The 25,867-nt window shown below is 37.9% G+C and overlaps 1 protein-coding gene across 15 annotated transcripts in view; it reads right to left on the bottom strand.

The window, feature by feature from the left end:
- The window catches only part of Ufd4 (ubiquitin fusion-degradation 4-like), a 217,093-nt gene that overhangs the window by 7,578 nt on the left and 183,648 nt on the right, over nucleotides 1-25,867 (bottom strand). For 13 of the 15 annotated variants that reach the window (XM_068372086.1, XM_068372084.1, XM_068372087.1 and 10 more), the window contains 9 exons: nucleotides 21,867-22,063; nucleotides 18,551-18,694; nucleotides 18,055-18,190; nucleotides 17,178-17,418; nucleotides 13,778-14,004; nucleotides 13,550-13,635; nucleotides 5,505-5,638; nucleotides 5,185-5,338; nucleotides 685-1,268 (listed from right to left, as the gene is read on the bottom strand). In XM_068372086.1, the coding sequence (XP_068228187.1) occupies nucleotides 685-1,268; nucleotides 5,185-5,338; nucleotides 5,505-5,638; nucleotides 13,550-13,635; nucleotides 13,778-14,004; nucleotides 17,178-17,418; nucleotides 18,055-18,190; nucleotides 18,551-18,694; nucleotides 21,867-22,063 (1,903 nt within the window). The remainder of the gene's footprint in view (nucleotides 1-684; nucleotides 1,269-5,184; nucleotides 5,339-5,504; nucleotides 5,639-13,549; nucleotides 13,636-13,777; nucleotides 14,005-17,177; nucleotides 17,419-18,054; nucleotides 18,191-18,550; nucleotides 18,695-21,866; nucleotides 22,064-25,867) is intronic. The other 2 variants (XM_068372092.1, XM_068372096.1) reach the window with 1 other exon arrangement.

Raw genomic sequence — 25,867 nt, 5'->3', positions numbered from 1 at the left:
ATATCAAATCCAATTGATATAAAATGTTGAATATATTCAGGAGAGCATTCACAATAAAAATAATCTGAATGACTTTAAAGAAGAAAACCTGTCATGAAAGGGCTTGAAAATTAACTTGACACAGCATCACACTTTTCAACATTACTTTCGTTAAAATAAAGCTTTTCAAGCAAAGGCCTCAAAATAAAGGTAAAAGCAATAATATTCACAATTATATAAGAGCAAACACAGGACAGCATTTAGTTATATAAGAGGGGAGAGAGGGTTGAGGACACCAGTTATTAAAGTGAATTTCTAAGCCCTTGTGAAATAATGGTCTTTTGTCTTTTCTGTTATTTCTCATTTCAGTATATACTTTAGTTATAAATACATTACTGCATTTGATATAAATCAGCATACAATTGTTTTTATATCTTTTCTGGTAAGATTTTTTTTTTTATATTTTCATAAGGAAATGTGTTCCTGTTTAATTATAAGTATAGTATATATTTGCTTATTGTACTTATTTTATGTTATCTATTCCCTAATACCTGTGAAAATTAAAGGCCAACTACTTATTCTTAACCCAACAAAAGCGCAAGTCTTTAGAATATCATTGAGGTTGATAAACTACAACTTCTTATAAAGTAAAAAAACATCCTTGCACAGTTGAATTTGATAAAGATAACAGTTAAAAGTCCTTACCATGGTTGTGTGTCTGCCAAACGATACTTTGGAGGATCAAGTTCCAATTCTTTTTCACTCTCCTCACTGATGATGGAAGATGTCATTAGATCTTCCTCTGCTGGTAGTGAGGAGAAACCACCTCGTGGTTTAGTTGAGCTAAGCGCAATGCTTCGGTCCTTCACATTAGCAAACTCACCATGACACATGAGCTTGAGGAAGGGACGGGATAATGGCAAGTCAACAAGTCGGTTGTCTTGGAGTGTTTTAGCTGAAAACACTCCAAGGAAATGGAATAATTTAACCGCTTGGTCACATAACGAACTATCTTGAGGAAGAGGAGCAGGAAACAGTCCTCCTTGACGACGTATATAATAGCCCGGTGGCCTAGTAATTGAATCTCCATTTCCATTTCCTCCGTCAAGAGCAGGTGGGGTGATGGGATCAGCAGTCTGGTCATCACATAACCACATAGCCAAGTCCGCACGCTGAAGTTCCCCAGCCACTAAAGCATAAAATTCCAGGGTGGGACCAAGACCAGTGCCCTCCTCTTCACGAAACTCAACCTCCAAAATTGACTTGCGACTGGCATGAACACGCATGACCTGTCAAAAAGCAGTTACATATAAATGGCTTACATATAAATGGCTATGAGAAACATGAATTAAGCAGCACGAACATGCATACATGGCAGATTACAGTAATAAAAATTCTTTCCTACTTCTGTCAATTAATTTCACATTTCACCCTGTATTTAAAAGATGATAAAAGATGAAATTCCTTTACATTTTATAGTTTATGATATTCAACAACAAAATATCACCTTACTTATTACAAATGTGTATTAAATCCATATTTTAATCTCCCAACAGTAAATCAATATTTGGTAATGACTAAGATGAATTACTATGAATGCCTAGAATAACTAAGAATTACAGTCAGAAGAAAAGTAGACTTGAATTTGTTTAGATAACCAACAATTTTGGATGGATGGAATAGCTACCCATTTCACTTTCCTCCATTGGTCAATTTTTATGAGCAACTTCTTTCATTCAGAAAAAAAAAACTATTGTTTAAATCCTAAAAGTTAATTGGATTGAATACAACAAGGTAATTGGACTGGATTATAAAATCTAAGCCAGAGGCCATACACTGAGACCAGTACAGTCATGCAGTACACTGAAATATTTGAATCATAGTAGAAATTAAAAATATATTTAAAAATTCAGTTTAAAAAAATAACCAGTGATGGGAGGTTCATAGAAACTAAGCACAATAAAGGTTAAAGGTGTCTGGCTTCAGTTCCAGTTTCATCAGAATAGATGCTCACCATAACATCAGTCAGGCAAGCCCAACCACCCACTGTGGTGCCCAACCACAGCAGTGGCCTCCCCATTAAACAGCTTAAAACTCATGATCCCAGGCAGGGATCAATCTGCTACCATACAAATGCTCAGCTACTCAACAGGGTCATCTATAACAACTTATGATATGATGTAAAAACCATTGTCTTTCCTTTAGAACAGTATATATAAAAACAAATATGTGCAGAAGATATGTATTTATTGAATTTATGAAATTGGGCCAGAAAAACCTGGCGTTGAGGCCTTAAAGGCCATTCAGTACCCTTTTACAAAGGAGAAAACATGGCAGTATCACCATGAAGGAAAAGTTTAGAAGTTGAATGGGAAGACAGAAGCAGCAAGAACAGAGGTACAGTATAAGGGAAAAAAAAAAGTGAGCAGCTAGAGGGAGAAAGACAAACCCCATCGTGATGCAGGACGTATGAAATTTATAACAGTTAAGCAGTGGGACAAAGCATTATCTCAATCTGTCCAGAGACAGTCAATTATAACTCCTCAAAGACTCAATGGATTGCAGGATTTTGACTTCAAAGACCAGACCTGGCAAGCTGGGACATTCAGCTACATTGCATTAAAAATCTAAAAAGATTGCCAATTTATAAAATTCAATACTGTATAAATAAAATTAATTTTCAGTTCAAACTATATTCCACTAAATACTTACTTGCATACCTGTCAATACAATAGTGAACTGCACTACTGTTATATTTGGCTTCAAGATTACAGTAAAGTACCTATATTGCTCTTCACGAGATGATTTAAAAGTTTTCAAGGTTATTAGATTCAGTGACAAGTGTCACAGTCCAAATAAACAGGTTAAGTGAGGAAAGAAAATAAATTATACATCAATATAAAATACTTCAAGATCAGTAACAATATAAAAAAGGATCTGTCATATACTGTATAAACTATGAAATGAGACAATCTGTTCAACAGAAAAGAATTTACTAAATGTTTGGATTTCTACCGATTCAACCATCGGATTACGAATTTCATTCCACAATCTGGTCACAGCTGAAATAAATCTTGAATATTGTGCCTTACGATGGAGAAGGCATGACTTTGAATTAACTGCATACCTAGTAATACTTTTTTCCTAGTAGCTATGATTATCTTCATGTATATTTAAGGTTGTTATTCAGTGCAATGTATGCTTTGATGTTATTGTATTCTAAATTTAATGTCTCCTTGCTATAAATTAAGTTATATAATCATATAGATCTCCTTGGTAAACTGTTCTTAAGCAAGAATGCCAGTTAAAATCTTTTCTTAGGTTATATATTTTGAAAAAGTAACAGAAGTGTATGAATCAGTGCAAGTTTCAATTTTAATCTTGAAAGTGTAATTGAAACACCTTGGTTCCTTCGATATCTTTTCTTAATTGGAAATCCCAGACCAGAATTTTATTGGTGCCAAATTTCTCACCTATATTAAAACCTAATACTACAAATAAATTTCAGCATTGTTCTAAATAGAGTTTAGATAAAACTATTTTGCCAGGTACTTGGGGTCTCAGACCCTATAAACCCCAAGAATGCATTACTTAAGAAATAGGCTTTTGTCTCTCTCTCAACAGTACCAACCATTCAAAATAAGCAATTTTTTTTTCCCAAAAAGGGAAAATTAAATGCACCTGGCTCCCAAACAACAATAAATTAGGAACTGAAGTCTTTCTAAACAAAGTTGATGGCAGAAATGTTTCGTTCAATTGAGGAATCTTTATTATTTCTTGAATAGCAGGATCAGAAGGTAGAACAGTACTCGTCTCGCGAGTCATTCATAAGACAGTGCACTACTACAATATCATCCATAATGAAGTGATAAAACTCAAAGAAGCCCTTCCAATAAAGTTATATAAATTCAATAGGAATAACTACAATAATAGATTCAAAGGAATTAAAAGTGTGAGAGCTTGCTATGAAAATGTTGAAAAGGAGCTGAATGAAAAATCACTTAGGTTTCCTGTCAATGTTTTTAAATGACAGCAAGGGTCTATGCAATAAAACTGCTAAGTAAGTACATTACAAAAATAACCGATTATGCCAAATATTTTTGAACCTTAAAAAGGAATTTGATAAATTAATGAGAAACTTTAGATGAGCAATACAAAGAATAAAATACATTGGAAGACTTCCAATCCTATGATGTTATTTTACCATGATACTATATTCACAAGTGAAGACTGGTGGCAGGCCAATCAGGAGTGTGTATGTGCGCGCGCAGAGATAAAATCTGTACAGTTATTGTATGTTATCAATTTCTTAACCCTATACCCCCAGGCTATTTGGAAATTTCCAACCCTTAACCCCCATGGGGTTATTTTTTCCCAGCACATTTTGCAGTAATTTTTTTCAAATTGCTCTAACAGCCTTAATTTTTGTCATAGAGACGTCAGGTTGGTCTCATTCTCTTGGAAAATGCCTGAATTTTCTCAAAAAATTATCAAAAATATGAAAAAAAAAAAAAATTATAGCGTTTTTTTACAAGGACGTACCGGTACCTCCATGGGGGTAAAGGGATGGCTTTTGTGAAACGTACCAGTACGTCCTTTGGGGGTAAAAGGGTTAAGTATATCAATACTACCCCCAAAACTTAAACCCTTGGGGTCATGGACTGTATGTGAATAATGTTCAATTTGAAAATCTCAGCCCATATATAATGGAAAATTGGAAACTGGACTCAAAAATTAATTCCATGAGCTTGAATATTTTAGAACAAACCTCAATAACAATTGATATTGGCAGTATTTCAACCTTTGGATGCTGGATTTATAGGAATTATGAATTAGGGCTATACTGAATGGAATTGGAGCCTGGGAGGCCATTCAGCACCAACATGCACTGGAGAAAACACTGCAGTTTTAATAAGAAGGAAATTTTGAGGGGCTGGACTGCAAGGTGGAATAAAGGAAGTATGATGAGAAAGTAGTAGAAGGCTAAAAAAATGGCAGCTAGCGGCCAAAAAGGACGCTGCAAAGACTTTGAATTATGACACACTAATGGTAATAACACACTACAAGCAATTTTATGACGTTACAGGTCAAAAAACCTCCAATGCGAAATGTTTGCACAAAATAACCCGACAACAAGGTACTTACTATACACGAGGTACTGAAAGTTTTTATATAACGAAAAAAAACACAAGTTCAATAACTTACCTGTTGAGCCCATTGAAGTAGATCAGGTCCTCTAGGAACCGTCACTCTTTCATGTTTTAATCTGCCAACTCTATATTCATGTGGATCATCCCTTCTTAAGCCTCCTCGTCTCTCAACACTCACATCTCTCTGACTTTGTAACCAAACTAGAGACCTAAAATTAAAACAAGAGCCAAATGAAGTTCACAAAAAAAAGGCCTAGATTAATCACAAAGTATTGGTCCTAAAAAAATCTCTGTAAATAACTTTAATCAGTATTATTGGATGTACTAATGCATTATTGTACATAGAAAACCACATCTCCATTGAAATATAATTACCTTTCTGGACCAAAAGCTGTACAGTTAAAATAGAGATGTCTAGTTTCAAATGGAAACAGCATAGGAGTAGCATATGTGAGATCTTCACACCATGATGGCAATGCTCCACAAGCTAATACAACAGCTTCCCCTACCTGTAAAATATTGAAATTTACCTGTACAGTATTAAAGTGAAATTAATTCTGAAATCAATTTAATGTAAACCATAAATATCTAAACCATAAATAGCAACAAGGTGCCATACTACTGCAGTTGCTCAAAATTACTGATATCACCATTAGTTTAACAACTAAGGGATTGAATTTAAACTAAATAATCCAGTGCCGGGGCCTGTGCAGCCATTCAAGCACCTAATAGCATCTAGGGTAAAATCCTAATTAATCTTTGAGGAATGTTACAAGAGGTTGTATAGAAAATGGAAGAAAGAAAGTGAGAACAGAGATAATTGGAAGGCTATAAAGAAAGAGCAGGTAAAAGCTGAAGGAATGCTCCAAAGACCCTTACATAATGCCTATAGTGCATCATGCAAGCCAATAGTTAATGGAATGGCACTGAAGGTTTAAGTATGTTTGGCTTATCAAAATTGCAGTACAAAAGGTTAAACTATGGTACTTATCAAGACATTAAGCCATAATTCACAATTATCAATACAAGTTTTAACCATAAAATACTATATGCTTTGTTACAAGAATTTGTATTGTACAGATGCCATTTACAGGATGTTACATGCTACAGATAATTAACACTACTAACAGGTGACAAGCAAACATTGAAAGGAGCGATTTATCTTTTTTTTTTTTTTTTTTTAAAGTTTTGAAAGAATTTTTATTTCAAAAAAATTTGGTGCACAAATACCAAATATTTTCTTGATTAGGGTAAAGATTTTGTCATCAGCTTTAAATAAACAGTAGATTTAAATGAAAAATGTTATTTTCATTAGTAAAATAAATTTTTGAATATACTTACCCGATAATCATGTAGCTGTCAACTCTGTTGCAGACAGAAATCTACGGTCGGGATACGCCAGCGATCGCTATACAGGTGGGGGTGAACACAACAGCGCCATCTGTGGTCAGGTACTCCAGTACTTCTTGTCAACACCACCTCAATTTTTTCCTCGGTCCACTGGTTCTCTATGGGGAGGAAGGGTGGGTCAATTAAATCATGATTATTGGGTAAGTATATTCAAAAATTTATTTTACTAATGAAAATAACATTTTTCAATATTAATCTTACCCGATAATCATGTAGCTGATTCACACCCAGGGTGGTGGGTGGAGACCAGCATACATGTTAACAAAGAAGCTAAGTATCCCGTATTTTATTTTATTAGTTATTAAAAAATAACATAAAATAAATAAGTACCTGGTAAGGAAGACGACTTGAACCATTACTCTGCCTTTATTAAGTACGTCTTCCTTACTGAGCGTAGCGGTCCTCTTAGGATGCTGAACGACTCTTAGGTGCTGAAGTATAAAGGGCTGCAACCCATACTAAAGGACCTCATCACAACCTTTAACCTCGGCGCTTCTCAAGAAAGAATTGACCACCCGCCAAATCAACAAGGATGTGGAAGGCTTCTTAGCCGACCGTACAACCCATAAAAAGTATTCAAGAGAAAGGTTAAAAGGGTTATGGGATTATGGGAATGTAGTGGCTGAGCCCCCGCCTACTACTGTATTCGTTGCTACGAATGGCCCCAGGGTGTAGCAGTTCTCGTAAAGAGACTGGACATCTTTGAGATAGAATGATGCGAACACTGACTTGCTTCTCCAATAGGTTGCATCCATAACACTCTGCAGAGAACGGTTCTGTTTGAAGGCCACTGAAGTAGCCACAGCTCTCACTTCATGTGTCCTTACCTTCAGCAAAGCAAGGTCTTCTTCCTTCAGATGAGAATGTGCTTCCCTAATCAGGAGCCTGAATAGGTAAGAAACTGAGTTCTTAGACCTTGGAAGAGAAGGCTTCTTGATATCACACCATAAGGCTTCTGATTGTCCTCGTAAAGGTTATGACCTTTTTAGATAGTACCTAAGAGCTCTAACTGGGCAAAGTACTCTCTCCAGTTCGTCCCCCACCAAGTTGGACAGGCTTGGGATCTCGAACGACTTAGGCCAAGGACGTGAAGGAAGCTCGTTTAGCAAAAAACCGAGCTGCAAGGAACATGTAGCCGTTTCAGATGTGAAAACTATGTTCCTGCTGAAGGCGTGGATCTCACTTACTCTTTTAGCTGTTGTCAAGCACACGAGGAAAAGTGTTTTTAAAGTGAGGTCCTTAAAAGAGGCTGATTGGAGAGGTTCAAATCTTGATGACATAAGGAACCTTAGGACCACGTCTAGATTCCAGCCTGGAGTGGACAACCGACGTTCCTTTGAGGTCTCAAAAGACCTAAGGAGTTCCTGTAGATCTTTGTTGGTGGAAAGATCCAAGCCTGTGTGGCGTAAAACCGCTGCCAACATACTTCTGTAACCCTTAATCGTAGGAGCTGAAAGGGATCTTACGTTCCTTAGATGTAACAGGAAGTCAGCAATCTGGGTTACAGTGGTACTGGTTGAGGAAACTGCATTGGCCTTGTACCAGCTTCGGAAGACTTCCCCTTTAGACTGATAGACTCTAAGAGTGGATGTCCTCCTTGCTCTGGCAATCGCTCTGGCTGCCTCCTTCGAAAAGCCCCTAGTGGATGTCCTCCTTGCTCTGGCAATCGCTCTGGCTGCCTCCTTCGAAAAGCCCCTAGCTCTTGAGAGTCTTTCGAAAGTCTGAAGGCAGTCAGACGAAGAGCGTGGAGGTTTGGGTGTACCTTCTTTACGTGAGGTAGACGTAGAAGGTCCACTCCTAGAGGAAGAGTCCTGGGAATGTCGACCAGCCATTGCAGTACCTCTATAAACCATTATCTCGCGGGCCAGAGCGGAGCCAACCAACGTCAGCTGTGTCCCTTTGCGAGAGGCGAACTTCTGAAGTACCCTGTTGACAATCTTGAACGGCGGGAATGCATACAGGTCGAGATGGGACCAATCCAGCAGAAAAGCATCCACGTGAACTGCTGCTGGGTCTGGAATCGGAGAACAATACAACGGGAGCCTCTAGGTTATCGAGGTAGCGAACAGATCTATGGTTGGCTGACCCCACAGGGCCCAAAGTCTGCTGCAAACATTCTTGTGAAGGGTCCACTCTGTGGGGATGACCTGACCCTTCCGGCTAAGGCGATCTGCCATGACATTCATATCGCCCTGAATGAACCTCGTTACCAGCGTGAGCTTTCGATCTTTTGACCAGATGAGGAGGTCCCTTGCGATCTAGAACAACTTCCACGAATGAGTCCCTCCCTGCTTGGAGATGTAAGCCAAGGCTGTGGTGTTGTCAGAGTCCACCTCCACCACCTTGTTAAGCTGGAGGGACTTGAAGTTTATCAAGGCCAGATGAACCGCCAACAGCTCCTTGCAATAGATGTGAAGTGTCCTTAGCTCCTGATTCCATGTTCCCGAGCATTCCTGTCCGTCCAAAGTCGCACCCCAGCCCGTGTCTGATGCGTCAGAGAAGAGACGGCGGTCGGGTTTCTGAACAGCCAAAGGTAGACTTCCTTGAGAAGAAAGCTGTTCTTTCACCACGTGAGAGTAGACCTCCTCTCTTCGGAAACAGGAACTGAGACCGTCTCTAGCGTCATGTCCTTTATCCAGAGAGCCGCTAGATGATACTGAAGGGGGCGGAGGTGGCGTCTCCCTAACTCGATGAACAGGGCCAGCGATGAGTGTCCCTGTTAGACTCATCCACTACCTGACTGAGCATCGGTTCCTTCTCAGCATGCTCTGGATGCATTCTAGGGCTTGGAAGATCCTTGGGGCCGACGGAAAAGCCCGAAAAGCTCGACTCTGAAGATCCATACCCAGGTAGACAATGGTCTGGGATGGGACGAGCTGGGACTCCTCAAAATTGACCAGGAGGCCCAGTTCCTTGGTCAGATCCATAGTCCATCTGAGAATCTCCAGACAGCGACGACTTGTGGGAGCTCTTAAAAGCCAGTCGTCTGACGGAGCCGGACACAAGATCATGGTACTGCTGCACATGGGGAAGCGAGGAAGTACAGCGACAACCCGAAGCTGTCTAGACTGTCTGGGTCGTACAGACAACTCCTTATCGGGCTGCTGAGGTTGCCGCACTGCGTCACAACAAGTCACTTCTGCTGGTTGTTGAACGTCTTCCCAGTGACACACTGACTCCGTAAACAAAAAATCCTCTAACAAGGACTAAGCTTGGACTGCATGTCTTGCAACAAAGCTCAAGGTCTATGGGAGCAGGTGTGGTAACAGACGGGGTTAGCGACTGAAGTGGAACCATTACCCTCCCTGGAAGCATGTTATGCTTAAATAAAAGTCCATAGGAGGCTAAGCAGCTAAAGGCTCCTTTCCAAATGACAGAGTCCTCAAGGGAATATCAGAAGGAGGGAGAATAGCACTTTCTCATCTACAGGAACCATATCCGAGAAAAGCTAAGTTCTCTCAGTGAGGGTTTCACTGGTGCAAAAGCAGCAGACTAGAAGGCAACGTTATGAAACTGCTTGACAGTCTAGTGAGTTGGCAACAACCAAAGATGTGTGACTGAGGAGCATGCGGTAAGGTATGCAGAGCATGCTGTATGCAGAGCATGCTGTATGTAGAGCATGCTGTAAGGTAAGCAGAGCATGTTGCATGGCGTGCAGCTTATGCTGCATGGGATGAGGCTCATGCTGCATGGGATGAGGCTCATGCTGCATGGTATGAGGCTCATGCTGCATGGGATGAGGCTCATGCTGCATGGTATGAGGCTCATGCTGCATGGTATGAGGCTCCTCATAGCATGAGGTCCCTGCCTCATGGGTTGAGGAGGATGCCGCATAGCATGAGGCTCCTCATAGCATGAGGCTCCTGCCTCATGGGTTGAGGAGGATGCCGCATAGCATGAGGCTCCTGCCTCATGGGTTGAGGAGGATGCCGCATAGCATGAGGCTCCTCATAGCATGAGGTCCCTGCCTCATGGGTTGAGGAGGATGCCGCATAGCATGAGGCTCCTCATAGCATGAGGCTCCTGCCTCATGGGTTGAGGAGGATGCCGCATAGCATGAGGCTCCTGCCTCATGGTTTGAGGAGGATACCGCATAGCATGAGGCTCCTCATAGCATGAGGCTCCTGCCTCATGGTTAGAGGAGGTTGCCGCATAGCATGAGGTTCCTGCCTCAAGAGTTGCGTCTGCCTCAAGGGTTGAGGAGGTAGCTGCGCAGAGAGAGGCTCTTGCCTCAAGAGTTGAGGCTCTTGCCTCAAGAGTTGAGGCTCTTGCCTCAAGAGTTGAGGCTCTTGCCTCAAGAGTTGAGGCTCTTGCCTCAAGAGTTGAGGCTCTTGCCTCAAGAGTTGAGGCTCTTGCCTCAAGAGTTGAGGCTCTTGCCTCAAGAGTTGAGGCTCTTGCCTCAAGAGTTGAGGCTCTTGCCTCAAGAGTTGAGGCTCTTGCCTCAAGAGTTGAGGCTCTTGCCTCAAGAGTTGAGGCTCTTGCCTCAAGAGTTGAGGCTCTTGCCTCAAGAGTTGAGGCTCTTGCCTCAAGAGTTGAGGCTCTTGCCTCAAGAGTTGAGGCTCTTGCCTCAAGAGTTGAGGCTCTTGCCTCAAGAGTTGAGGCTCTTGCCTCAAGAGTTGAGGCGGTTGCCGCATAGCCTGAGGCTGCTGCCTCAAGGATGGTGGAGGTTGCTGCAACGCATGAGGCTGCTGCCTCAAGGATGGAGGAGGTTGCCGCAACGCATGAGGCTCCTGCCTCAAGGGAAGAGGAGGTTGCTGCAAAGCATGAGGCTCCTGCCTCAAGGGTTGAGGAGGTTGCCGCATAGCAAGAGGCTCTTGCCTCAAGGAAAGTGGAGGTTGCTGCATAGCGCTGGTACCTGGCAACTCCCAATGCGGCAGCTCACGCATGGAGGCAGGAGGAGCCTCAACATCATACGTCTGGCAGGGTGGACTGCGCAGAGGTGGAGGAGCGCTCGCAGGAGGAGGTGTGCAAACCTTCTCTGCCTGAAACTCCTGCATCAACACCGCAAGCTGAGACTGCATTGTCTGCAGCATAGACCACTAGAGTCTAAGAAAGACAACAACAAACGGAGCTACTGTCCGTTGAGACTGAGGGTCTAAAACAGCTGGTGCGGCAACAGACGGAGTTACTGCCTGTTGCGGTACCACCTTGCCTCTCTGGGAGGTGTGCAGTTGTCGTACTGCAGCAAGTCCGAACTGACCCAGTGCTAATGGCTCCACCTAGGAGTTGGACTTGCGCGGAAGGGACCGACTTGCACTTAAAAGCTGCAAGATTTGGTCCATGGTTTCTGCGAGAAACCTCTTCCGCAGACGAGGAATAAATGGGCTCTCTCGTCTTTGTGTGGGTGGGGTGATCACGTCGGCTACGTGAGTTGGTTACACCCGAAACCACGGAGGGAAACGTCTGTTCGTCGATCAAGGCCTGATGAACCCATAAGTCCTTCGACGTTACTTCTCCCCTGCTTGGGAGCTTGTAAGAGGTCCCAGACTAGGCGAACAACTGGCACGAACAGACGAACCCTCGAACGCAACACTGTAACACTTTGCGCTTATCACTTTATCACTTTTGATTTTCTGTTTGCACTTATTTCACTGAACTCGAAACTAAGTGGTTTGTACCTGAAACACGCAATTCTATCCTTCATTAAAAGTTAGTAATTGCGAAAACAGTATTACAATGTAACAGAAAAACATAATGAAAGATAAATAATTCAGTGGCTGGAAAAGAGACTAAACACTAGATCAAATAAACTACGTTTAAAATCTCTCACCGCATAAAGCCTGGGAACAAGAAAAAAACTCTAGAAACGTTTACCTTCTTCCCCTAAAGAGACTAGGGAGAAGAGCAAAAACGATAACAACGTTACCCGCTTGAACGAAACGTTTATCCTCCTCTCTCTCTCTCCCTCCGTCTCTATCTCTCTCTCTCTCTCTCTTGACTTAGAACCTGAGAGATGAGCCCAATTATATATATCGTTAAAACATATTATTGTTAAAGGAAAAAAACTGAAAGATTTCCCAAATAAAAAGTTCCTTTATTAGAATTAAAACCATTTAAGCTAAGAAAGAATGAACAAAACGCTAGAATCGGTTTACTCTTACTGCAACGTGACACCGTGAATACTCTCTCTCTATCGTAACAATAGAGCGCAAGTTGAACGTTCTGAACGTCAACAACTGCAGAGACAAAACAAAACGTTAGTTCAACTTTGAAAACAGTACGAGACTATCAAAGAAATTCTTTCAAAAACATTAAAATAGCATAATATGTTAACAGGTAAAAACGAAATGACGGGCTCAATGTTAATTAACTTCGGTTCCAAGAAAAGACCGCCTACTATTAGGAAAGGTCGAATATAAACAAATATAAAAATTAATTTTAATAAGTTTATAATAAAAGGAAATTAATCGAAGAGGCCTAAAAAAGGCGGAGAGATATAAAATAAATCTATAACTTTTGTTAAGCAAAATTAAGAAAGAGAGTCTATACTCTCTTCGACACCAACACTTCCGTCTAAGGGAAGGGTCGGCCATTAAAAGTGAAAGAGTTCATACTCTCTTCGTCACCAAAATTAAATCAAAAATTAAATCAAATTAATTCCAAAAACTTGCTAAGCTAATGATAAAGCTTCCTGAATAGCGAAGGCTAAACTCTAGAGCAAATACATCACCAAATCGTGAGCAATAACTCCAGAATCAACAGCGTATCCATGTAGGTCTAGCCGGAGGCACGACAGAGGAAAAATTGAGGTGGTGTTGACAAGAAGTACTGGAGTACCTGACCACAGATGGCGCTGTTGTGTTCACCCCCACCTGTATAGCGATCGCTGGCGTATCCCGACCGTAGATTTCTGTCGGCAACAGAGTTGACAGCTACATGATTATCGGGTAAGATTAATATTGAAAAAAGAAAATTTCTATAATATACTAGGAAAAAGAAAAGAAAAAATAAAAATTTTAGTGATATATGCAAAGGATTTAATAATCAATAAAATGCATTACAATACTTACTTGTTGGACTAGTTTATTTCCTACTTTTTTGGATTCAAATTCTTCACACTTGACACCAAATGACCCCATTAAAGTTATTGCTTTTTCTGAAAATAATAAGAGATAACGTTGAAACAACTTAAGGATATCTTACTCCTCTTTGGGAAAAAATTGGTGCTTATTGAAAAAATTGACCATTTTGACAAACATACTTTTTTTGCTAGATACCTTCAAAACCTCAATACTTACCAGCTTGAACATGATCTTCACTAGTTAAAATAAATAATTGACGGAGAAGTTGTAAAACATCTTCAACAGAAGGATCTCCAGATGAACTGGTAATGGTGCTAGAGAGGGATCCACTTCTAACAGCCTCTGTCAAAATGTTGGTGCGTGAACTACGGCGATGGAGTTGCTGAAGGCCTGATGTTTCCCCTTCATTCCCCTCATCTTCTCTAGCTTCACCATAAATAAGCCTAAAAAAAGAGAAGAATGTTGCAAAAGTGTTTTCCCAAAACAGGTCAAAACAGAGGGTAACCCTCTTCACTAGGACATTATAGAAATCTCAGCTCTTATCAGAAAACCAAACAAAACTAATTGACTGGAATAAATTATCCTTTAACATACTAAATACTAGTCAACACTCGTTAGCCACGATTAATTAGTTTCTGACAACTACTTCGTACCAAATTCGTGGATATAAAAAAATTTCCTATAAGAATACATAATGTGTATCTAATGTGGACCTCATAATTAAAAACTATATTTTACAGAAAATAAATAACTAAACTACACATTATCATATCTAATACCCAGGGATTAGAATTAATCACACTCCCTCCCTCTGCAAGAGTGTGTTATTTTTACACAATCTCAAAAGAACTTCCCATGGAATGTAATGCTGTTTTACACAAAAATATTGCAGTGCTTTACTACAGCATCATTTAGAGTAAAGAAAAGTACATACAGCATGCAAAAATGAAGCTCTGAAAAATTTTGCTTGGAGAGAAACTTCCCCAAAGTTATTTCAAATAAATGATGGCGTGTCATACTCTACTGAGTGGAAGACAAAGGAAGAGGAGGAGGAGTTGGAGAAGTGTTTCATTGTTTGAATCTAATTCCTCGGAAAGAATTTTTTACAATAACCCTCGCATAGTGTCTCATTTAATGATGCTCCCTTGGAGACCTAGATAGTAAGAATGCCCACAAGTCAATGGTAGTAGTTCAGATGTTGATTGCTGTGGTTAAGAATAGCAGCTTTTTGTAGTAACAGAAATGGATTTCTGTTGTTTTTTTTATTTCTAAAATTGAGTTCTAGCTGAGAGTCATTATCTTACATGATTTACAAGGCTTTGTTGATTAAGCAAATCTAGCTGGATCCTTGAAATTAATATACTTGAAATCTTCATCCTTCTCTACATCCTTCCATTCTACGCCCTGCTTATTCCTTATTTCCTTCTTCATCTGCAACAACAACTCCTTCGAGAGATCCTTTTCGTGCGATATCAGCTGTTTATCGACCTCTCTATCATTAACATCATTAAAGCCAACTTGTCTGGCATGAACCACAAGTTCTTTCCTCGGCACCATCTCCACTGTAGAAAATCCAACAATTCAAGAAGCATATCAGGTCAGTTTCCTCCAAGATCCTAGAATCACTTCACTGAAATTCACTCCCAAGATTCATGAAGTATGTAATTACCTTGCTTGAGGTTAAAGCTGTTCCAGTCCTTCCTCATGACATCACAATCATGTCCATTTGGATTTGAACATTTTTGCCCAATCCTCAGCATCTAAATCCTGGTGTAGATAGTTTTGAACATATGGTTGATGCATTCTGAACTAACAATAAATATCTTTAGACAAGAAAAGTCACACAATAGCAAATTCTTTTTGTCTTCATTAACTTCCCAACAATAGTTATTAAGCTTGCTGTGCAAGCTGAAGGAAGTGCAGAGGACCCAGATATATACATTCATCCATCCTTTCTTAGTAAAATAAAACTATAGACAAGGAGGGTTTCAATAACCACCTCTTTAAAGCAATATGGCTTCTTGGATTGACAGATAACGACAGGTTTCAGCTTAAGGCTAACAAGATTCATGCTAACCAGGATGGCAATGTGTTACTTTGGAACCTGGCTATCCCTTTCTCCTTAGAAATATACATTCTATCAAATGTATGACATGAGTAAAGATTAGTTTCATCAAGATTAAAAAAATTGCTCCTTTCTGTATCCATTTCTCGTGATGTATGCTTTCAGTGTCTTAACGTGAGCTTCAGCTGCTGGATAATTGGCAGATGCAGCCTCCCCACTATATGTTGCATTGTGAAAACAATGCCAGCTCTTCAAATTAGCAAACCAGCCACTGCTTGCAATGAAAGGCTTGGTATCCATATCATCCTTCATCAACTCAAAGTAGATGTCCTTACTCTTAGTCTGGAGGATGCTCATGGTAAGAGGAAAATGTAGATTCAGACACTCCTGTACCCCTCGCAATACCTTCAGTTTGCTGTCCTTGGTTATGACAGCAAAGTATGTCTTATTTTCTGTTCCAAGCTCATAACCTTGCGAGGCCTCTAAGTAATATTACAGCCACAAGACTTGGAATAGCCTTTGGGAGGTATTATCATGAGATTTTACACAGCACTTTATGGGACTATTACACACAATACGAACGACTAAACTCAATTCTGAATCCCTTACAGTAACTTCATTATGGGAATTTGTCAGCTTCAAATGGTACATTTTATATTTTGATTTATATTATTTCACGACTTTTAACATTTGGCTATTTTTACGTGTACAGTTATTTACAGATTTCTACAATTTAATTTAAAGTTTTGATTTGTGCATTTTATAATTACGTTGTATTTAGACATTTTTAACTATCACATTTTGACTAACGTTATTTGGAGATTGTTAATGTGTTAATATGGTATGGTACAGTATTATATGGCGATTGTTAATATGATATGGAAGAGTATTATATGGCGACTGTAAATATGGTATGGTACAGTATTAAATGGCGATCGTTAATATAGTATGGTACAGTATTATATGGCGATCGTTAATATTGTATGGTACAGTATTATATAGCGATCGTTAATATGGTATGTTACAGTATTACATGGCGAATTAATATGGTACAGTACAGTATTATTTGGCGATTGTTAATATGGTACAGTACAGTATTATTTGGTGACTTCTAATGCTAAATGTCATGTGCTGACTTGCCCTTTTTAACATTGCCTTGTACGTGGCCATTTCAAGCAGAAAATTTAAAGTTTTAAATTGCCTTGTTTAGCAATTTTTAGCTTAAATTTTGGTGTCAGATATTAGAGTTTCGAATACGAAATTCGTGAATACCAAGAGTTGACTGTACTGTATATAAATTTTTCTTATAGAGTATAAAGGCTAAATTAAAATTACCTAGTATTTTGCCAAGTTGAGCTAATTAGCTATCATTCATAGTGTTAAATTAATAATTTCCTTACTGATTACATTAAAAAAAGAAGCCCAAATGGAGTTGTCTTCAAAAATAAAAACATTCCGGACAACCCTGGTATAAAGATTATTAGGAGTAATATGGAATTCAACTACACAACAAAAATAAATTCTATTTTCATAAAAGTTTCAAGAGCTTACGTATAAGTTGGCTCCCAAATGCGTCTGAGCTTTTCTTGGCGGGATGGAAAATTGGCAGCATGGACCAAAGTTTGGACGGCAGAAAATATAGTAGAAGTATTCTTTGTTATTGGTACATCAACATCAGGAATACCAGGCAAGTTTGGACCTCTTAGAGTTAAACTCAAACGAGGTCCACTCAACACCTCACTTGGAGAATCACCAAGTTGATCCTCTGTTCCAGGTGCAGGAATCTCCAAGTCTGAAAATACATTCAACAATACAGTACACATAAAAACCACTTCCTGAACCCATTTTATCAGGTTTTCCCAGCTCAAAACTTTTGAGTAAACATTTTAAAAACAGTCAAAATACTTTCATCTCTCACTTATTCCTTAAAAATTATTTAAATTACCCTTGTACTTTACAGTGTACACATTAAAAATTACTATAAAAAAATATTAATTTACTAAACTGGTCTTGCTCACCCATATAGTACAGTAATTTCTTAACTGTTGGTCTTAAATCATAGCTACCTTGAAACTGTACTTTTTTGAGACTTCTTATTGTGTAAATTATCATGATATTGTTATTTCATTGCCTAGCATATACAGTACTAAACGTGTGCGTGTGTTGATCAACAAACTTCCCTCTCAATGTCTTATGCACAACTTTCAGGTTAGTTAGTCTTTAGTTATTAGTAGTAGTTTTATATAGATAGCATAATACTCAAAAATTACTTTGTATTGTATTGATAAACAAATTTGAGATAGCCTAAGGCATGATTGTTGCTAACGTAACCTATGCCATACGGTATTAAAGATATTTTGCTTATATAAAGAGCAAACAAAAGGACAAATTATTTTCAGTATCTTTTCATAATCATTTAAACACTTACCCTGGGTTTGGTTTACATTGGTTCTACCTGGTCTTGGATCAAATGCAGGTATTAAAGCTGGGAATTGTCTTTTAATCACAAAATCATCATCCCATCCTCGTCTCTTGCCATTGCGCACCTGCACAAAATTCGTGATCTAAATTATTATTAGAGTATGATCAACACCACATGGACACTACTGTACTGTTCTGCACCATGTATTTAATTATTAAGCTTTTGAAAAAACCTATGCATAATCAGTATCTGTTAATGAAAACTTAATACATAAGATCCTTTGTAAAGTTGAATTACTAGTTCAAAGAAACTCAAATTGAAAATGTAAAATCTTACACTGAAATCAGTTTCAATGATGTAAAAAATTATTTATTTACATAGACCAATTACTAAAAAAATATTCTAACTTTAACCAAAAAGTACTATATAAAAATCTTTATATGGGCCATATTTTATAACTGAGCAAAAACAGATTTCACACATTTATTATTCATACACTGACTTCATAACATTCTTCCTCCTCTTCGTAATCATCATCATCGTCATCATTGTCATCCTCATCATTTTCATCGTCATCTGGATCGGGAAGTTCGTCATCAGTAAGTTCTGCAAGGAGTGTACTGGCACGACAGCTTTCCAGAAAATCCTACATGGACAAAATAAATCTAGCATTAATATACTGAAATGTTAATGAATCAATGATTAAAAATCAAAGTAAGCAGAACAAGACATGGGAGGTATAAAAAAAGTTAGCAAACAAATAAGGACAGTCAGTCAAGAACCTGGCTATCTGGGGGCAGCAGAAGGTGTGTGTGTGTGTAAATATATTTTCTTCGGTCAATCAAAGAGATTCTAACCCCCTAATGAATGCCTGGAACAATGTAAAGAAAGGAATCCCTTTTTAAGTTTCAATATAAAAGATATAATCAACAAAGTGCAATATTTTTCAACACAAACATTTAAACAAAACCCACTAATAATAATGTCTAATAATATAGCCTAATCCATCGTAAAATGGCATTCCTGTCACAATAACTACATGAAGGACTAATGTGCACATTCAACCCGAATAGCCTTGTGCTCAACTTCCACCCTCATATCATTGAGCCTACTCAGGTTATCATAAGTGTGGGGGGATTGGGGGTGCTAAGTTCCCTTACAGTTAATGGGTTTGTGTATGAAAACTGTTTTTGCTCTATTATTATTATTATTATCATTATTATTATTACTAGCCAAGCTACAAACCTAGTTGGAAAAGAAAGATGCTATAAGCCTAAGGGCTCCAATAGGGAAAAATAACCCAGTGTGGAAAGAAAAAAATGAGAACAAATTAACAATAATCATTCTAAAAACAGGAACAAGGTCAAAACAGATATGTCATACATAAACTATAGAAAAACTTATGTCAGCCTGTTTAACATAACAAAATTTGCTGCAACTTTGAACTTTTGAAGTTTTACTGATGCAACTACCCGATTAGGAAGATCAATCCACAACTTGGTCACAGCTGGAATAAAACTTCTAGAATACTGGGTAGTATTGAGCCTCATGATGAAGAAGGCCTGGCTATTAGAATTAACTGCCTGCCTAGTATTACGAACAGGATGGAATTGTCCAGGAAGATCTGAATGTAAAGGATGGTCAGAGTTATGAAAAATCTTATGCAATATGCATAATGAATCAATTGAACGACTGTGCCAAAGATTAATATATAGATCAGGAATAATAAATTTAATAGACCGTAAGTATCCGTCCAACAAATTAAGATGAAAATCAACAGCTGAAGACCAAACAGCAGAACAATACTCAAAACAAGGTAGAACGAAAGAATTAAAAACATTTCTTCCGAATAGATTGATCACCGAAACTCTTTAAATACTTTCTCAATAACCCAATTTTTTAGGCAATTTAAGAAGACAGACCTAATGTATTTCTCAAAAGTAAATTTGCTGTCGAGCATCACACCTAGAATTTTAAGTCATACAAAGTTAAAGAAACATTATCAATACTGATGTCCGGATGTTGAGGAGCCACTGTACCTGACCTACTTACAATCATACTTTGAGTTCTGTTAGGATTCAACTTCATACTCCATACTTTCCAACATGCACTAATTTTAACTATATCTCTATTAAGGGATTCAGCAACCCCAGATCTACATTCAGGGGATGGAATTGACACAGAGTAGCATCATCTGCATATGCAACGAGCTTGTTTTCTAGGCCAAACCACATGTCATGTGTATATAGTATGAAAAGTAATGGGCCAAGAACACTACTCTGTGGGACACCGGATATCACATTCCTATACTCACTATGGTGCCCATCAACAACAACTCTTTGAGATCTATTACTTAAAAAATCAATAATAATGCTAAGAAACAACCCACCCACTCCCAACTGTTTGAGTTTGAAAACAAGGGCCTAATGATTAACACGGTCAAAGGCAGCACCAAAATCAAGGCCAATAATACGAACTTCCTAACCACAATCAAGGGATTTCTGTACAGCATTGGAGATTGTAAGAAGGGCATCACATGCTCCAAGGCCTTTCTGAAAACCAAAATGCAAACTAGGGAATATACGATTACCTTCAGCAAATCTATTAAGACGTTTTGCTAGAAGACGTTCAAAAACTTAAATATGGGAGTTATGGAAATAGGGCGGTAATCAGTTGGACTTAATACCACAAACACATTTACATACAGGAGTAACATTACCAATTCTTCAACGTGCTAAAAGCTCCTCCTTTTGCTAACTTACGTAAAATTACACAACTTTGGAGCTAAGAAATCTGCAGTCTTTATAAAAAACAAAGGAAAAATACCATTTGGGTCTACACCTCCATAAGCATCTAGAGACTATTTCTTATTCAACATATGATGGCTGAACAACTATTGAAGCAGAGAGGACAACTGTGATGCCACCCCAAAGGGAGATCAGGTACAACTGCAGGGGGATCAGCTAATGATTGAGAGTCCTGAAATTGATAAAGGCAGAAAAGTATAAAGTAAACAAGACCATCTATCCCAGGAAAAGAACATCCTGAAATTTTTAAGGTAAATGGAGATAAGTGCTCTACTGTCTCCATATCTAGTCACGCAAAAATTAAAGATTACATTTAACGCCAGCAACCAGAACAAGTTGGGATGACGCCAGCAACCAGAACAAGTTGGGATGACGCCAGCAACCAGAACAAGTTGGGATGACGCCAGCAACCAGAACAAGTTGGGATGACGCCAGCAACCAGAACAAGTTGGGATGACGCCAGCAACAAGAGCAAGTTGGGATGATGCCAGTAACCAGAGCAAGTTGGGATGACGCCAGTAACCAAAGCAAGTTGGGATGACGCCAGTAACCAAAGCAAGTTGGGTTGACGCCAGTAACCAAAGCAAGTTGGGTTGACGCCAGTAACCAAAGCAAGTTGGGTTGACGCCAGTAACCAGGGGGTTTCCATCTCTTTAGTAAAGTTTATTCCCTACTTTTCATTGACATAAATAATTACTAAGAAGTAAAATTTCATGATTAGAGAGAAGTGAAAAAATTGAATTTGATAACGGGAGCCTAACACCGGTGTCGGGAATGGTAGTCTACAATATACAGAGTGGAAGAAAGTGTCAAGCAGCTATTGTACTGTATACTGTACTTTCCACTCTGACATGAACCCTTCAACTAAACTGGTCCTAATCCCCTTAATAAATATCAAAACTATCTCGAGCCATAAAATCCTAGAATGGGAATTACGCGCAGTTTTGTTGGAGGGTTCACGTTAAAGAGGCGGGAACTTGAACAAAGCCTAGGGGCGATACTTTTACTTACCTCAAGACTAACTTGCTCTGAATCACTGGACGTAGAGGTGAGGCTCATTGTCAAGCCATGAGGGAAAGAAGAAAGATTGGTGGATGGCTGATTAGTAGTAGAGGATGCTGTGGCACCCGTGGTTGTTGTAGAGGTAGTCGACGTTGTGCTAGAAGTCAATGTTGGATAACTCTGCGCGGTACTCAGGGAACCAGATCCTGAATTAAAAACAATATATATATGACCAAACGCAATTTTGAAAACTAAAGAAAGCCTCAGACTCAATATTTGCTATTTTTCAACCCGTACTTGTCTTTTTTATAGTACTTTACTTTGAATTAGACAGTTGATTAACTTGATGTGATCATATACAGGCCCTGTAAGAATAACATATTAAAATTTCACATAATAGATTAAAGTATTCTCCTCACAAAAACAGCATAAGACACTGGTGCCTTACCTGAAAAGAAAACTCACATTAACCAGTCTTATTACTAGGAAGCTTTAACTTTTTTTCCTGATTCTTAAAACCATTCCAGTGATAAGATTTGACAACTTCTTAAACTTATATATTGACAGCAGAAAAAGTTGAGATTACAGTCTACATTTCTACAACCATAATACCCCAAAAACTCAATAGATTAACTTTGCTGAGGGCATCTCACTAAATAAATATATTGTAAAATTGATTAACAAGATTATTGAAAGTAGTTTAACAAAAGCACAAGTCTTATTGCTAGACACTAATGGAAAACCTTTAGTGTTTATTCAAAATCAAGAATTGACAATGGAACAATGTAAAATATAAAAGTTAAATGGGAAGACAGAAGAGGAGAGTGTGTGTGTGTGCTATGGCGAACATATGAAAACTGTCTTTAAGCAATGCAGCTGGGACGGGAGAAATTCTTTAAAAAAATTCTTTAGTACCATTTACAGTGTGCCACTTGAAGTCACATAAGCAGTACTCTTTACAGTGATGAGTACAACTCCCATAGAAATATTGGATAAGGCTGAATGCAGTGTCAATATACATGCAAAAGGATCATATTCATGTTCAGCCTCTCTCCTAAGCATGACTAGATCTGGTACAAACACAGGGAATAAGACAATCAACATAAGAGCCTTGCAAAGGTTTTAGATGAATATAACATGGTTTCTGCCCAGTGCTTGAATGTCATAGTGAAGAGTCCAGTACTGAAACCTAGTTATACAAATGTACTATTGCTGTGATATAGGTTGACACTAGCAAGTATAAAATTGTCTTGCCTACCCATTTATGAACCTGGCATTACTGTAGTGACAATAGCCTTATATTTTTTACTAGCTGTGTAGAGAAAGCAATCACAAACACTAAATATACTCATAAATGTAATTCTAAAAAAGATTAAAAATTAATGTTCTGATTCAAAGTATGACATTAACCATTGAAAAAATAGTAATCTAGTGAACATAGCAACTATTCTAACCATGATTCTTTGTACAGTATAGTACACTACTAATACATAAGTGAACTTTCACTAATGAAAGGGAAGATTATTTGACAAAATTTAAAGTAACAATGAAAACCAATATCCTGCAATACAGTGTGTATCTAGGTTTCAGAATTGCATGAATTTCTAGTCAATCTTGAGAGAGAGAGAGAGAGAGAGAGAGAGAGAGAGAGAGAGAGAGAGAGAGAGAGAGAGAGAGAGAGAGAGAGAGAGAGAGAGAATATATATATATATATATATATATATATATATATATATATATATATATATATATATATATATATATATATATATATATATATATATATATATATTTAATGAAAGTTTTCAAGCCTGTCCAAATATACAATACAATAATACAAATTAGTAAAATATAAAGAAGAGTACTGTACAGTGGTAGGTTAAGTATACTTCATTGGAGCTAATTAACATGTTTTTAGGGCTGTGAAAGACAAACCTGCACATTATAATTCACATAAGGGAAAATTCATACTTTTCACAATAATAGTAGTTTGTCCGAATAAAACACTTCGATATCTGTTACTGTACAGTACTGAGAAATACAGTTTATACAGGTGGTGGTTATTAATTACAGTAATCCAAGAACCAGTTTAAAGATACTTTTGGCATATCCAGCACTATCACCAAAACCAATTGCCAATAGGCTAAGCAAAACACTGGCCATTTCCATGTATCCCTGCAAGGTACAGGGCACTTTTATTTGACTTTTGCTAATAACACTGGTGTGTACTGTAGGTTTAACTTCCACCTGATGTCTTCTTACTTACGAAACACACAAGATTTAATATTGGGTTAGATGTGAAGTGGAGTGATGCTGCATTACTGTCGCTCCATTTACCTGTTAATAAATCTTAAGTGGAACTAGCCTTACAATTAAATGATATAGTCTAGTCCTAGGAGCTTATATTTACATGAATAGGACACCTCAGCAACAGCAGCAACAGTGAATCTTACAAACAAACCTGAAATGTAAAGGTAAAATAAATTTGTAACAGTTAATAGTAACTATTACACATCTACAAAGTTAAAAATAGCTATATTGAGTCTGAGGCAACAAATAATGTCCAAATGGAAAAAAGACTTAAATAAGATCACTTGTACTCATCTTGACCAAGGATAAAAAGGAATCGAGAGCTAAAAATACACTAAATCGAATTAAATAAACTGAATACAGGGTAAGGATATTTAACTATTATCATGCCCTTAATAAAAAAAAAAAATACTAGAAGCTGTAATTTTAAATAACCTTATCTCATAATACATGAAGCTTATTACTATTTCAAAAGATCTAAAAAAATTTGGCACATACTGTATTCTACAACATTCTATAATACATATGCACATATCCAACAGAAATACTGGACACTAAACTGCATCTAGACTTGCACATGAATTTATAATTACCCATTTACAATACACAAAAAAAAAACATTTAATATCTATATTTATAGTGAAATAACATTTACTAAAATAACACTTAAAAACTAAAAACACATCAGTACAGTTTTGACAAACAGTTTTTGAACTCCATTCAAATCAATACTGCACACAGCAGCTACAAACATCTCAAAGATAAAGCACCAAATAAAAAAATATAGACTAAATCATTGTAGTTTCCATTATTTCTAATATTTTTCAAGAAAAATTATAGGGTCTGCATTTTCTTTTGTTACTCTTAGCAAAAATGCTTCAGAGCAGTATATCCCTTAAAATTATAACTAAAAAGAATTAAAAACAAAAGAGAGAGAGAGAGAGAGAGAGAGAGAGAGCGAGAGAGCGAGAGAGCGAGAGAGAGAGAGAGAGAGAGAGAGAGAGAGAGAGAGAGAGAGAGAGAGAGAGTGTGTGTGAGTGTGTGAGTGTGTGTGTGTGTGTGTGTGTGTGTAGTACAAGGATCATGTAGAGTAATTTTTTTTTTTTTACACATTAGTTTAGGACAATTTTTTTTGTAGAATACAACCCACAGTAATACCGAAGCTTATTACTTTGGCATATTGACAGCCAAACAAATGCTTTTTAATGGAGACAAGACGTCATTTTTAAGGGGGAGATTATTACTTTCCTAATCTGTCTATGACCAATATTTTTCAGATGCAACAGTTCTTTATTAAAGGATCAAACCATTGCCTCACAGAGAGAGAGAGAGAGAGAGAGAGAGAGAGAGAGAGAGAGAGAGAGAGAGAGAGAGAGAATCAAAATACCTATCAGGTGGCAGGTACTGTTGAAAAGTACTGTTGGACAGGCAAAGTATGGAACTATAAAAATGAAGACTTGAGTAACCCTTAGATGGTTGGATGGTAGACTTAGAGACGTATGCAAGTGCTGGAATTCTCTGGGTTATTCAGCACTGTGTATGAGGACATAGCGAGACAAATTAAAACATATCCTAAAAAATACCAGTTTTACTTCATTCAGTAAGTTCTCCTGCTTCCATTTATCATTTACACAAATTATGAACCAAGAGGTTTAGAAAATAGAAGTGCGAGATTCAAGAAAAAAGAAATTTTAATAATG

This window comes from Palaemon carinicauda, chromosome 4 (assembly GCF_036898095.1).
Source record: "Palaemon carinicauda isolate YSFRI2023 chromosome 4, ASM3689809v2, whole genome shotgun sequence".
NCBI lineage: Eukaryota > Metazoa > Arthropoda > Malacostraca > Decapoda > Palaemonidae > Palaemon > Palaemon carinicauda.
This window is presented reverse-complemented; position numbering and strand designations above follow the sequence as displayed.